We start from the raw sequence: 15,610 nt of genomic DNA on the forward strand, positions 1-15,610 counted from the left end.
CGACAGTGGAACAAACTCCCTCAAAGAGTGGTGGCGTCTCCCTCCTTGGAGGTCTTCAAGCAGAGGCTGGATGGCCATCTGTCAATGGGGATGCTTTGAGTGAGAGTTCCTGCATGGCAGAATGGGGTTGGTCTGGATGGCCCTTGTGGTCTCTTCCAACTCTGTGATTCAATGGTTCTAGGATCCCTCTATTTGCTTCTTAGCCCTGCTTTCAGGAACCCTCTCGGGACAGAAGGTGCCAATGGAGGACAGGTCCTGGGGAATGAAGGGGGGGGGGTGGAGGGACGAGGCCGGAGGGGGAGACCTTCCTTCCTTGCTTGGGGGGGAGGGGGCTCTGGGGCGGCGCTGTCCCTCTGCCTGCCTCCTCCTCCTGGGCGGCACCTGTTCTGGGTTGCCCTCCTCGGGTCCAGGCTCTCCATGTGCCTCTCAGCCTCTGGGAGGAGGAGGGAGACGATGAACCCTTTGGAGGGCCACCTTCCTCCTCCTCCTCCTCCTCCGAGCGCCCAGGAGCTGCTGCTGGACGCCGCCGCCGCCGTCTATGGAGAGCCCCGGAGCCTGCTCTTCCCCGTCGGGGCTTGCTATGGCGGGGATCCTGCTGTGATGGGGAGCCCGGGAGCAGGAGTGGGAGTCGGAGGGGGCAGCCACCCTGCTCCCTGCCTGTGGCCCTCCTCCTCCTCCTCCTCCTCGCTGCCCTTCCTGGCCCCCGCCCCGTCTGCTCCGGAGCTGGGCTGCTGGCTCTCCCCCTCGTCCTCCTGCTCCTCGGGGCGTCCTCCCTACTCCTACTCGGCCCTGATCGCCCTGGCCCTGCAGAGCGCCCCCTCCAGGAAGATGACCCTGAGCCAGATCTACCAGTTCGTGGCCGGGCGCTTCCCCTTCTACCGCCGCAGCAGCCACGCCGGCGGATGGCAGAACTCCATCCGACACAACCTCTCCCTCAACGACTGCTTCACCAAGGTCCCCCGGCACCAGGACGACCCCGGTAAGCCTCCGAGGGGGACTCTTGGGATGGCTGCAGCCGCACGGCAGAAATCATCTGGTCTGACGCCGCTTTCACTGCGCTTGGATTTGGGGAATTGTAGTTTCTTTGGGGCAGCAGGGCTCTCGGACAGAGAAGGCTAAGTGGCTCACAAAACTGCAGTCCCCAGAAATCCATAGCACTGAGCCATGGCAGTTAAAAGTGGTCTCAAACTGGGACATTTCTGCAGTGCAGATGCAGCAACTGGAAAGTATTTGCATTGTCGCAGGGCGGCCCCCCCAAATTCCCTCAGCCACTGTGCTGAGGGAGGGTTCTGGGAGTTGTAGTCCCATCCTGTCTCCCAAAGCTAACTTTCCTGATGTCTGTTTGTATAGCTCAAGCCAAAGGAGGTTGAGTTACTTCTGTAAGCTGTTGTCGTGTGCTTTCAAGTCATTTCCAATTTAGGGCCACTCTGAGGCAGTGAACCTCTCATGGGTTTCTTGGCAAGTTTCTTCAGAGGGGTTTTTTTTTTTTTTGCCCTGGCCATCCTCTGAGGCTGAGAGAGTGTGACTGGCCCAGTGAGTCACCCAGTGGGTTTCCATGGCCCAGCTGGGATCTGAACCCAGGTCTCCAGAGTCCTAGTCCAACGCTGAAACCACTAGACCACCCTGACTCTGCCTTGAGGCTAGAGGCTGCATAAAAGGAGGGAGCCCCTTTTTGGAGACAGGTAGTCCACCACCTGTTCCAGGTGCATTTTAAATAGCTTGTCATATCCCAAGAAAGAAAGAAAGAAAGAAAGGAAAGGAAGAACGTAGAAACCTGTAGTTCTTCCTCTGTGAACAATCAGAGCAGGATTTTTTTAAATGTAGAGAAGTATGGGAAGTAGGGAATTTTATCTAATCCTGCCTTTCTCCTAGCATGGGAGCCAAGGGATGAATGAACACAGAGCACAAAGGTTTCCTTGCATGTACTGTACATTAATCGTCCCAGTTCTGTACTCAGAGCAACTAGTTAGGAGACCTGGAGAAAGTTTGTTTTTTGGGGATTGCAACTCCCAGTATCCCCCAGCCAGCCTATTTTAATTCATAAAGCAAATGTTTCTATTAGTCTGCTAAGCAGCATTGGAAGGTAAACACATGGGATCACCTTAGCTAGCTTATCCTGCAGGATCCCACTTTCCCCTTCCTTTAACATTGTGCTTAATTTAGCAACGTTAAGCCTTTCAATGCTTTTTCCTTTAGCATCCACACATATTCCTATCTGAGAGCCATCCTTGTTAAGAGCATTGTCTTTGAGACTGGTTCGCCCTAGCATTTATATATATCTAATGAACAGTTCAGAACTAGCTTAATGTAGTGGTTTAAGTATTGGACTAGGGCCCTGGTGAGGCCAGGGTTTGAAACCCCGCTCAACGGGGATGGCCCAACCAAAATGCAAACTTTAGGCTTCCTTCTGAACTCTGAGGTTTTCCTGCAGGCAGGGCCCTTTGCTTAAAACATTGTCTCTTTGAAGATAAGGCACATGCCATGCCCAGCTAGAACCCATGGTTTAAATATTTATGGGGCTGCCTTTCTTAATACACTCATGACTTAAATAGACCCATCTGACACAGTGGGACCTACTTGAGTATAAAGGAGAGCAATGCAATCAAGTCATTTCTAACTTATGCCAGCTCTAAAGCAACCCTATCACATGGTTTTCATGTCAAAATGTCAAAAATACGTAGTATGATTTTACATAGGATTTGTGCTACATTAGAACAGCAAAAACAAACATCACTTAAGTAAAAGAAACATTCAATATTAAATAACCAAAATTTGTTCAGAGGGGATTTGTCCTTGCTTTCCCGCCGAGGCTGAGAGTGTGTGACTTACCTGATTGTCATCAATATTACATGTGCCTCAGCAATGAGGATTCCAAATGCATTACATTGAAATAAATCCCCATCGAAATCAAATTTCCAGTATATAATGGGATACAAAAAAGGATTCCCACTGATTTGTTTTTTCCTGGCAGGAGGAGCTATGTAGTGACTTGCCCAAGATCACACTGTGGGTTTCCATGGTTGAGCTCGGATTCGAACCCTGGTCTCCCCCAGTGTCTTTATCCAATACTTAAACCACTACACCGAACTGGCTCTAAACAGTGCAGTAGAAGAATACAAATGGTGAACCAGTCCAGAAAGTACAATGACATCCAAAATCCACAAAAACAATTTGTGGGCCAAGCAAAATGCACAAAATACATGTTGGAAGCTTCCGTTGTATCCTGATCCCTCATGGATTTTCAAGAATGTTGCAGCGGCCTTGAATCCCATCCTTGGCAAAAAGGCAGGATATAAAGGTGAATCAATCAGCCTTGCTTGGCTTCCAGTGTCCACTAAAGTCAATGGGGATATTCCTGTTGAGGACAGTGCAGCAAGCCTATCTATGGCTTGTTGGAGACTTGGGAGTTTATCACATGGGAGGAATTTCTCTTAATTTCAAGTGAAAAGAAAGTGGGGCCAGAATGCATTCATGTGAATTCTCTAGTTCAATGAATTTACGTGAATTCAAATTGCGTTTGAACTTCCCATTGCCCGAAAATAGCTTGCCATTGTCTGAAATTGCTTGTGGTAGTCTATCACGCAGTAACGTGAAACCCCATGATTGCGTCCAGATTGCCATTGGATTATACTTCCCTTTTCCCTTGTCTGATAAACTTTTTGAATGCAAGGCAAGTCTGCAGTGCAAAAGGCTTTACATCCACTCCTTTCAATGCGTAATAATCTACTCCCACCTCCATTTCCACAGTAAATACTGTTTTGTTCACACAATTTGAATGAGTACTTCCATCCCCCTAAGTGAGAAGAAAACAAGGGATTGTATACACTATAATCTCTCGAATCAAATAGTGGAGTAGGAGGAAACTGTTGCTTTGAAAACATGCCATACCCAATTTAGATTTGTACAGCAAGATTAAAGTTACTTCCCTTTACATATGATGTTAACCTGCCTAGAAGCACTAGTGATGCGCTCTATTATTTCTGTGCATGTGGGAATGCGGCCTGAATGGTCAAAAGAGGGAGTTGACAGGTATCATTTTTGTATGTGAATCCAAGGATCCATTTGCACTACAAAAATAATCTGGTTTGACACCACTTTAACTGTCATGGCTTAAAGCTGTGGATTTTGGGGGATAGTAGTTGGTTGTGGCTCCTCTCTGGTGCCACTACCAACTACAATTCCCAGAAATCTATAGCACTGAGCCATGGCAGTTAAATCGGTGCCAGACCAGATTATTTCTGCAGTGCAGATGCAGGCCATGTCAGTGTAATACTTTAGTTTGGACTTTAAAACACAGGGAAGGCAACAAGTATATTTCCAGCAAAATCACTGCACAATCCAGCCATTGTCAAATATAAAACTATTCTTTGTTCCAGACCCCCTTTTTTCAGAACAATTGTCTCCCCAAGGACACTGTAACTCATGATGGGTTTCCCCAGAACAGGTTAACATTAAACTTTACTATTGACAAGAAGAGTGAGTTGTATAGCTGTAGAAGCATTGCATTTGGCCATCTCAGCAGTAACCTACAGCTGAAGTAGTGAGGTGTGTCATGTATGTGTATGTGCCTTCAATTCACCTGTCAATCTGTGGCGACCCCATGAATTTCATAGGCTCTTCTTAGGTAAGGAATACTCAGGTGTTTCTGCCAGTTCCTCTGAAATATAGCCTACAGCAATTGGTATTATAATATTTGCTGGCAGTCTACACATTGGGGATTTGGCTCTGCCTTGCATTCCACAGGACAGGTGGCCTCAAGCAACACAGTATCTCCTAGCCTGTCTTCTCCAAGCACATCGGCAATATGGGAAAATAATAAGGATTTACCTTATAAGGTTTTTCCCACCTAAGAAGGCAACCAAATAGCACATCAAACAGGAGAGGCGGGATACAAATGAATCATCATCATCATCATTGTGTAAAGCAGGGGTAGGGAAGCTTTGACTAGATGGATCCACTCTCACAATTGGCCATGTTGGGACAAGGTAATGGGGATCATAGACTAAAATATTTGGAGGACCAAAGCACTCCCATCCCTTGAATTTTCGGATGTATTAAGTATTATGCGTGGGGTGTATTATGAAAGCACCAAACAAATGTTTGTTGTTAGACTGAAAAAACAAAACAAAGCTATTGCCATTCTTGGTTATTTGGTCCCATGAGTAGTCTTGCACTGACATGATTACCTGATTGTTATCAATATTACATATGCCTCGGCAATTATGATTCCAAGGTGTTTACTAGCAATAGCAAAGTCTGGTATCTCTGTTTTGAATGCATTATGTTGAAATAAGTCTCTATTAAAATCAAACTTCCAGTATCTTCTCAAGAAAACCCCATGATAGGTTTGCATTAGGGTTGCCATAAATTGGAAACAACTTGAAGGCACACAACACACACACACACAATGGGATACAAAAAAGGTTCTCTCACTAAATTTTTTTGGTAGGGGGAGATAGTAATATGTGGATATTGTTACTCTCCCCTTGCATTGTCTTTGTGTATGTGTTTGTGTGCACACATGCTTTAATTCTTAGAGTCACATTTGATGGCTTTTAAAAGAATACAAATAATGGAGTTTATCACACGGGAAGAATTTCTCTTAATTTCGAAGGAAAAGAAAGTTGGGCCGGAACGCATTCACGTGAATTCGTTAGTTCAGCAACTGGCTTCCCACTGTCCGAAAGTAGCTTGCCAATGCCCGAAATTGTGTGTGGTAGTCTATCACACAATAACGTGAAACCCCATGATTGCATTTGGACTGACTTCCCATTGCCCGAAATTGTCTGATAAACTCCAAAGGGAGGGAACTTGAAACCTGACACCAATAATGCAGGACAAAAGAAATATAATGAACATCAACAAAGGTTTTTGTGGCATGGGGGGCATTAAAAACCCTTAGGAAGAAGAGGGGATGGATACCTAAATAAAACGGTACTTAAGAATGCATTAGTTATTTTCTTACATCACTGCACTTATATTGAGAATTTCACAAAATTTGAAGGGAAGTTTAAATTGGTTTAAAATAATCTCCTCTGTCTGGGAAACATTGATGAACGCTCAGAACACTGCAGATTAACAGCAGGGTCTTGCAGATATTATCATTCACAGGAAGAAGAAAAATTGTATGGTTTAATCAGTGTTGGGGATTCTAGAAGAGCCTCAAGTTTTAATTTTACTTTTCACATTGTTATCCAGCGCTTTTTACTACAAGTATATGAGTTATGAGCTGTACTAATGTTCTTTTGGAACTACACATTTTGTGTCTGAAACAAAATAGTTTCAGAGAGATACCATTTCAATAGCCTGGGTACGAAATCCCTCAAGATATGTAGACATCACCTCAAATCTATACTAGATTTACTTCTGTTGTTTTCTAGTAAGTAGAACTGATGTTAAGAATATATATTTCCACCTGAAGCTGTTATTTTCAGTTTGTTCCCTGGTTTTCTTCCCTGGCTTTTTATCCCTTCCATTGCTCTGCTTTTATAACCCCATCCCACCCCTGTCTTTTCTACAAATAATCAATACACCAGGAAACTGAGCCACAACACAGGACTACACTACAGGGTTCTTGTATAGCACTCTAACTTCCCACAACAAAATAGATATAACAACACTTGGCTATTTTGCAGGGCTGATGTAACTCACAGTCTCTCGGCCACAGTCTTGCCTGCTGCAATACAGGTGTAATAATGATGGATTGTATATCAGAGCTAAGATTTATGAAAATATATATACCACCAGGTTCATGTTTTCATTGTATTTCTAAGCTTTACAGAAGTGGCTAAAAAAAACCCTGCCAAAACAGCATCATTAGATCAGAATTCATTTGATCTGCCTACTGGCCCAAAGAGGTTCTCCAGAACACAGCAGAATGCAGATCTAGCAGCCTGACCCTCATAGAGGTGAACTGAGAGATCATCTCTTGCTGACTAGCTAGATGTGCATCTGTCTACATAAAATAAGTAAACAAATTTAAGTTTTCTGGGAGGGGAGTATCATCCCTTCCTCCTTAGGTGGATACCCATGGGTACAAATTGTTTCAAAAACTTTTGCCAGTTTTGGAACAAAGTTTATCATTCACCATCAAGGTAACAAAATCAATCCAAATCATGGATAACAAAATCAATTAGATTAAATATTGGAATGAGAGAGATTTCAAATAGATAGCATCTATTATGAGGGCAATCTTCTTTGCAAGGCACAGTATCATATCCATTCATTAAATGTGTGTGCTGTACCTGCCTTCAGATCCCCTGTCAGTTTGTGGCAACCAGATAAATCTAATAGGGTTTACTTAGGCCAGGAACGCTTAAGAGAGGATTTTGCCAGTTCCTTCCTCTGAAACATAGCCTATAGCTTCTAGGATTCATTGGTGATCTCCCATCCAAGTACTAACCAAGGCTGATGCTGCTTAGCTTCTAAGATTGGATGGGCTCTGGTGCCTTTAAGGTATTTAGGCCCACTAAACATACTTACTTTGAAATAAAGTTTCATTTCTTTCAGTACAGCTTGCTACCATGGGTTATATCATCAGACTATAAAATCCAAATTGTGCGATTCCCACAAATTTAAATATCTTTCTCAGGTGTCTTAAGACAGACAACAGGGATAAGACAGAATATAAACACTTGTAAACTAAATATTTAGTGTACTAGTTAAGTTTATATCACTCTTTTCTCCAGCGAGTGCTAGTGAGAGTACTTAGCTTTCCTCATTCTCTACTTTATTCTCACAACAGTCTTGTGAAGTAGCATGGGGAGGTTTGTGGTCACTCAGTTTCATAGCCTGTTGGGGGCTTGAGTAAATTACAGAGTATTTCCTAAACCCCTGTGAGGGACATCTTAGAGAATCTATATTGGGGCAGAAGCAACCTTCTAGTGCTGGGGAAGAAGTCTGCTATCAGAGCAGCCCACCCAGTCTGGAGGCCACAGTCATCCTTACATAGAGCTGCATTAACACAGGAACACTGCCAGCATTAAATGTGAAATGCTTATAGGATGTGGGAAGAACATGCCAGGAGTCTGTTGGAGCAACCTTAGATCCAGTATATATCCAAAGCCTTCTTTTTCACTCGAAAGACTGGGGCTGGTCCTATGCATTTCCTTGCCACTGAAACCAATATTGCTGAGAGAAAGGAGATCTGATACAACAAAGTTAAAAACAAACATTAATGCCCCTACCTCCCAAACCGTGCTGGAATAAGGCTGCAGTGGTTTGGAAGTGGTGGCTCATCCTTCACTTCAAATCCCACTCCTCCCAGTAGGAAAGTATTATGTTTATTTATACCCTGCCTGTCATTCAATTAAATCAAAGCAGGAGATAGGACTCTCTTCTTCCTCACTTTGTCCTTACTATAAACCTGTGAAGTAGGTGAAGCTGGAAAGGACTGGAGCCTAGAATCTGAATCCCTCAAATCCACCTTGCACTTTAACCATAGTATCCCACTGGAATAATGCTGAAGCAGTGACTAAATATTTGGCCAATAGATTTCCATGTGACTCATGTTCAGCTAGCATAGTAAAGATTCAGCCCATTCTGTGACAAGAAAGGTGGTGGCAGGAGGATACCTTCCCATCAAAATCAGTGTCTCTAAATTGCTTGGTTGTCATGCAAGAAAGTAGATTTGCATTCATCTGATGCTGTCTGTTAACTCTGCTGCCTATCTTGGGCCCCATCTGTTTAAAAATGCCTCACTTTCAGGATTTTCTCTGCCTGCCCCAATTAAATCCTCATGTTCTTGGTTGGCTCATAGGTAAAGGCAATTATTGGACCCTGGATCCAAACTGTGAGAAGATGTTTGACAATGGCAACTTCAGAAGGAAAAGGAAAAGACGATCTGACGCTGGCAACGGACCCGGAGCACCCAGCAAAGCGGAGGATAAAAGCAGCAGTTGTGCAGTCCCACAAGCCCTTGAAACCCACAACTTGGGCTCAGTTCCTCTGCGATGTTCTCCAGGTCTGATGACTGACTGCAAATCCCCCAGCCTGAGCTCCAATCGTTGTTTCTCCACATTTGTTTCTGCCATGAATGCAGTGGCCCATAGTCGGAATGGTTTTTCCAGGCAGTTTTTTGGTGGTCCAGGGTCTGAATTTATACCTGGCAGGCAGAATGGGCCTGGACTGAGTTCTTGTTCTGTTTCCCACAGCAGCCCACCCACAGGATTCGAACTCAGTTGTCAGTCCAACACTAGGATGAATTACTATGCAGGCACTAGTGGACAGTCGAATTGCCTCAGCACCCCGGGCCTGAGTACCTTCAGTGTGAACAATCTGATCTATAGCAGAGAAGGGACAGAGGTCTGAAATGATGGCAGTATAGCCTTTGTTTGAAGAATACTACACAAGCAGCCCTTTGTTCAGTGCCTAGATATTTGCCTTATGTCCAATAGGCTATCTATCTCCAGTTTTTTAAATTGTAACTTTATCCCCAATGTGCACCATGAGTGCAGAGCTTGAAAAATTGTTTTCTTTGGATTACAACTCTTCACATTCTCCAACTAGCATCTTCTTCAAACTCTGCCTGAACCCCCTCTTAACGGTGTTCTTCTAGTCTCAGTGTTTCTTCTCCCTTTAGCTTTCTTTCTTTCTTTCTTTCTTTCTTTCTTTCTTTCTTTCTTCTTCACTCTTTAATCCTGCTTCATCCATCTATTGATTTTCCGCTTCTGTCTTTTTTCTCTTCATTACTTTTAAAAAATCCTAAACAAAAAGAAATGTTGCAAATACCACCACTGAGACCTTAGACAGGGGTGCACCTCAGTTGTATGGGATCTGCTGCAACTAGGTGAAGAACAAGGAAGAGTCATTCCTTATCAGGGGCAATCTCCTCAGGTGGCATATTTGGGCACCATTCAGATTTGGATACAAATAGATTTGGCCCACAGAACATACTTTTTGAAAAGTTCTCCAACCCCTGCCTGCAGAAGAACCTCCTGGTTGGGAGGTTAGTTTCAGTGTGGGAATTGTGCAGCTTTCCAGTGTCAAATTCCAGCAGCTGTAGCTAGGTAAACCATAGGAGAGGGATGCTGGGACTTGCAATTCAGTAAAATCCCGAGGGCTTCTCAGTCTTCAACCTGTTATTGGGGGCAGAATGTGCCACCTGCATTTTCCACTTCTCACACCACTTGGGCTTCACCTGCACTGCAGAAGTAATCCAATTTGACACCACCTTAATTACCATGGCTCAATGTCATGGAAGTCTGGTTTGTTGTGTCACTGAGCTCTCTGTCAGAGAAACTAAATGTACCACAAAACTGCAATTCCCAGAATCCCATAGTATTGAGCCATGGCAGTTAAAGTAGAGTCAAACTATTATTTGTGCAATGCAGATGCAGTCTAGGGTTTGCTTCTAGAACAGTGTTTTCTGCACCATGGAAGAGTAGGTTTGCTACACGTTAAAATAACAACTAATTAGTGTAGACTCAAATTGCTTCTAACCAAGTGGTAAAACCCATCCTTCCTTTAATATGTTTATTTGAATGCATCTCCCACTGTGGTACAATCCATCCTTCCTGTTAATATGTTTATTTGAATGCATCTCCCACTGACTTCAGTCAGTAACACTTTGTTCAGGAAACTGTTAAGAACTGTCGCGTGCACAAAAAAAAAGCCTCTTGGTCTCTTCTCTGCTTTGTTTACAGTCTCAGTACTAAGGCCTTAGCTTCTTTTTTAATTTTGATTTTTAAACAAATGCACTAATCTACAGCATAGAAATATTTTGGAATTTGTATATAATAGCAGTATGTTTCAAGTAGAAAGATATAGATGTATTTTGGAAAAATATCAGAGGCTTCTTTTAGAGTTTTTAACTAAATGTGTATTACTGATGTGTTACTGATCTATGCAATGAATAAAATAAAATGCCACCCTTTGATTTGTCTTGAAATTCTAACTCAACGCTCAACTGTTGTATTCCTGTTATATTTTAGAGTGCACCTCTAAAAAGAAAATATATTATCAAGATGTATATTGAACCAAGGATCACCATTATTTAAAACCCCTGAATTTTGATCAGTGGGAAAGTTGTCTTGGAATTTTGAAGTAACAATAAATACATATTTTTATAAAAAGTTAATAGAATCATGCAGAATGGATTTAGGATTTTGTTGTAACCATACATTCTTGGGGATACAATCCCAGATTACAATCAGATTATGAGAAAATATATATCCACTCATTTTATAACTGAACTGCCAGCCTTAGTTCTTGTATATTTGGAATGGGAAATAAAGACACACAGTACAGAAGGCAGGTCTTCAGTTAGGCTCAAAACTACTTTTGGTTGAAAAAATTAAGTCCTGGGTGGGGATGTTTAAGTGGGTAAATTAGGCTACAGGGTGGGCGGTGTTAAAACTGAAATCTAAATACTTCCTGCCAAGTTACAAGACATTTTTTGTTCTTTCTCCAGACAAACAAGTGAAGAAATAACTTGAGTATATAAGAAAGCAGCAGCAAAATTACTATTCTCAAATGGCTTGGAATAAATTGTGTTGTCATCAAAGAGAACTGCTGGCAAATTGTATTTTAGGATATAGGTGTGCCAGCAATTAATCTTCACAGATTTTTAAAACGCATTTGCAACCAAAAATATTAGTATTTTTACAAAAGCTTTCATCTGTGCATTTGAAAATTCATCAGTAGACAAGTAGGATCATATACTGGTTTAAGCCAAGGTTGTATTTGAAAATTAAAAGTATGTCTGTGTGTGTACGTGTGTGTGTGAATTTCTTTGCAACCCAGGGAAACAAACATCCTTCTCTATACTATATAAGTAAACCAATTAAGGCAAAATCTTGTACTCACTTTCCTGAGAGTATGCATGCTGAACTCAGCAGGACTGTCTTCAGAGTAGATGTGTGAGTTTTCCAATAGAGGCTGATTGGAGTGAATCAAAGGAACTATTTTTCTACACACACAAAAACAGGACAAAGTTCCACCACTGGGAGGCTAAAAAGCCAGTTAAACCCCCTTTTTGGCTTGTGGTGTCATAGGATGACTTGTGGTATAGTATAGCCTGTGCCACAATCATTCATAAACCTCAGTAGCTTTCCATCTTTAGAAATAATGATGACTAAAAGGCCGTGATCCAATGCACAATGTTGGCTAATGAAACTCTGCTACCTGATTCTGTGAAAAGTAATTTGAGAACAGCTCACTGCTTTCAAGGTGGAGCTAGTTACTGAGACCTGATCCTGAAAAAGGCAGGTGACTTCCTCTTAACTTCTGGCTCCATTTTTATCCCTTCATTGAAAGCAAAATCCAGCAGATTTGGGTACAGGAGTTTACTTCTGAAGGCTTAAATCCTCCACTCGGCCATGGCAACCCACTGGGTGACCTTGGTCAAGTCACACTCTCTCAGCCTCAAAGACATAGCTGTGTTAGTCTGGAAAAGCAGTATTCCAAGGGATCTAGCAGCACCTTTGAGACATATAAGTCTCAAAGGTGCTACTAGATCCCTTTGTTTATGCTTAGCCTCAGAGGAAGGCAAAGACAAACCACCTGTGAACAAATCTTGCCAGGAAAACCCTGTGATGATGTTGCATGTTGTGTGCCTTCAAGTCATTTCTGACTTATGGTAACCCTAAGGTGGAACCTATCATGGGCTATTCTTGGCAAGTTTCTTCAGAAGGGGTTTAGCCCTCATCTAAGGCTGAGAGAATGTGACTTGCCCAGGATTGCCTACTGTGTTTCATGGCCAAGTGGGGATCTGAAGCCTGGTCTCTAGAGTCCTAGTCCAACACTTAGACCACAACACCACATTGGCTTTCTCCTTCATGACTTACTTAGTTGTAAGCCCCAGCTAAGTCATGGAAAAAATACTGGGTGACACTCTCTCAGCCTCAAAGGATGGCAATGGCAATCCCTTTCTGAACAAATCTTACCAAGCAAACCCCATTATAAGGTCACCATAAGTCAGAAATGAATTGAAGGCACACAATAACAGGCAACCCTATCACAGGGTTTTCCAGGCAAGGTTTGTTCAGAGAGAGATTCCTTTGGCTTCCTCAGGCTGAGAGAGTATGCCAAGTTTTGCTTTAGGGTCGCCATAAGTCAGGAGTGACTTGAAGGCCCACAGCAACAACAAGCCCACTCTGAACCCAAGCAGGCTCCCTCCCAAGGCAAGTGGGCTGAGGAGGCCTGAAAAGCATTAGGTAGTTGAGCTTCAGGTGGGATTGAGCTGCAACTCCCATCATCCCTACTGCTGGGAGTTGGAATCCCACCTTAGACAAGATTAGACTGTCCCATCCTGTTGCCATAAGTCAGAAATGACTTGAAGGCCCACAACAAGAAGTCCCATCTGAACCCAAGCAGGCTTCCTCCCAAGGCAGCTGGCATGAGGACACCTGCAAATCTTAAGGTGGTTAAATTTCAGGTGGGATTGAACTGCAAGTCCCATCATCTTTGCTGCTAGGAGTTGGAGTCTGGCCCAGGGATGCATAATTCATGTCATATGATAGACTAGATTAGACAGTCCCATCCTGTTGCCATAAGTTGGAAAGGACTTGAAGGCCCACAACAACAAGTCCCCTGTGAACTCAAGCAGGGTTCCTCCCAAAGCGCATGGGCTGAGGAGGCCTGCGTAGAATAATAACTAAATACTAATTTACAGTATATAAATGGTTGAATTTGAATTGGGGATGAACTGCAACCCATCATCCTTGGTGCTGGGAGTTGGAGTCCCATCTTAGACTAGACTAGTTCCATCCTGTCACAATAAGGCAAAGGACTTGAAGGCCCACAACAACAAGTGTACTCTAAAACAAAGCTGAGGAGGCCTGCACAGCTTAATCTGGTTGAACTTCAGGCAGGGCTTGAACTGCAACTCTCATCATTCTTGATGCTGGGAGTTGGTGTCCCATCTTAGACTAGAGTAGACAGTCCCCTTGCGTTGCCAAGTCAGAAAGGACTTGAAGGCCCACAGCAACAAGTGCACTCTGAACCTAAGCTGCAAATCTTAAGGTGACCAAACTTCAGGTGGGGTTGAACTGCAACTCCCATCATCTTGGTGGTGGGAGTTGAAGTCTTAGACTAGTCACCTCCCATTGCCATAAGTCGGAAAGGACATGAAGGCCTCCAACAACAAGCCCATTGTGAACCTAAGCTGAGGAGGCCTGCAAAACATTAGTTGGTTGAACTTCAGGTGGGATTGAACTGCAACTCTCATCACCTCTGCTGCTGGGAGTTGGTGTCCCATCTTAGACCAGACTATAGACAGTCCTCTTCCACTGCCATAAGTCAGGAAGGACTTGGAGGCACACGTGGAGAAGAAGGTGTCCTCTGAAGGGAAGGGAATCACAAAATGGCGGGGATGGCAGTGGGCGGGAAGGCTGTCGGGTGTCAGCTGCCTTGAAGAGGCTTCTCTGGGCGCTGAAGGGACAGTCGGCCGTCGCCCTCCTTGTTTACAGTCCAGAGGAAAGCAAAAGCCCTCCGTCTCCTCCTGTTTTCACACTCTATAGTACTATGGGGCAGGTTCGCGTGTGTGTGTCGAGCACCCCTCGGCAAGTTTGTAAATAAAAACTCTTTTCTTTGGGGCCAACACAAAAGATCATCTTTGTCTCCGCCCGGGGAGCTGGACAATAATTTATAGGAAGAATTTGGGGATTTAATCGAGCGTCCAAAATTAATCCGGATCCCTGCTGAGGAGCCCTTTAATTACTCGTTTCCTGCATGCTAACCTCCTTTTCGTGAGAGAAAGACAGAAAAGAAAGAAAGAAATAGAAGAGGAGGAGGAAAAGAAAGAAGCCCTCGCCGTCGGAAGGTTGTGGTCGTTGGGCCCGTAGAAATGGGTCACACGCTAAAAGATTTTTATGCTTTTATGTTTCAAGAAAAAGAGGGAGTCGAACCCAGAACCGGTTTACTAAGTCTTACTACGACATGTCCTTGGAAGAACTGTTGCAGCTCAAAGGAACCCCAAAGTAGCTATTGGGGTTAAAATTGAGACTTTCCTACTGTCTAGGACATGATTCATCAGCCCTCCAGACTCCAGCTCTCAACAGCAGTGGCTCTGTTGTAGAGGGATGATGGGAATTGCAGTTGGAGCACACCTAAAGGTCAACCACGTTATGAATCGCTTGGATCACTGTGACCAGATGTGCTAACTACAAAGGAAGACAAGGCCCTGTAAAACGTGGGACATTCAAAGACAAAATGGAGGACATTACAAAATAAAAGGCTCAGAACACTCATATAAGTATAAATTCATGCATTTTAGGCCTGCTCAAAATGGAGGACATTTTGGAATTCCTCCTGGACTGGTTGAAATGTAGGACATGAAAAGGAGGTCACTCTGGCTTGGGTTCAGTGTGGACTTACACCCAAGTAAGGTCCAAAACACACTGCAAAAATAATAATCCAGTTTTTTGAGACCACTTTTAACTGCTCTGTCTCAATGTTAGGGAATTCTGGGAACTGTAGTTTTGTGGGACATTTAGCCTCTGTCAGAGAGGCTCAGGTGCCATAATAAACAAAAGTTTCCAGGATTCCCTAGCACTGAGCCAGGGCAGTCAAAGTGGTCTCAGACTGGACTGTTTCTGCAGTGTGTTTTGGACCTAAGACATACATGAGAGTGACAGTATGGTGTAGTGGTTTGAGGATTGAACTAGGACTC

At 43.6% G+C, this 15,610-nt stretch overlaps 1 protein-coding gene across 1 annotated transcript; it reads left to right on the top strand.

Annotated features, from left to right (window-relative positions):
* The first annotated feature begins 453 nt into the window (after positions 1–453).
* On the top strand, positions 454–9,309 carry FOXI2 (forkhead box I2). Its single transcript, XM_089508339.1, has 2 exons — positions 454–979; positions 8,759–9,309. The coding sequence occupies exons 1-2, from the start codon at positions 454–456 to the stop codon at positions 9,307–9,309; spliced, it is 1,077 nt and encodes a 358-aa protein (XP_089364465.1).
* Positions 9,310–15,610: the final 6,301 nt, after the last annotated feature.

This window comes from Sceloporus occidentalis, unplaced genomic scaffold (assembly GCF_023333645.1).
Source record: "Sceloporus occidentalis isolate IW3139 unplaced genomic scaffold, rSceOcc1.0.p SCAF_2, whole genome shotgun sequence".
In the NCBI taxonomy this organism is placed as follows: domain Eukaryota; kingdom Metazoa; phylum Chordata; class Lepidosauria; order Squamata; family Phrynosomatidae; genus Sceloporus; species Sceloporus occidentalis.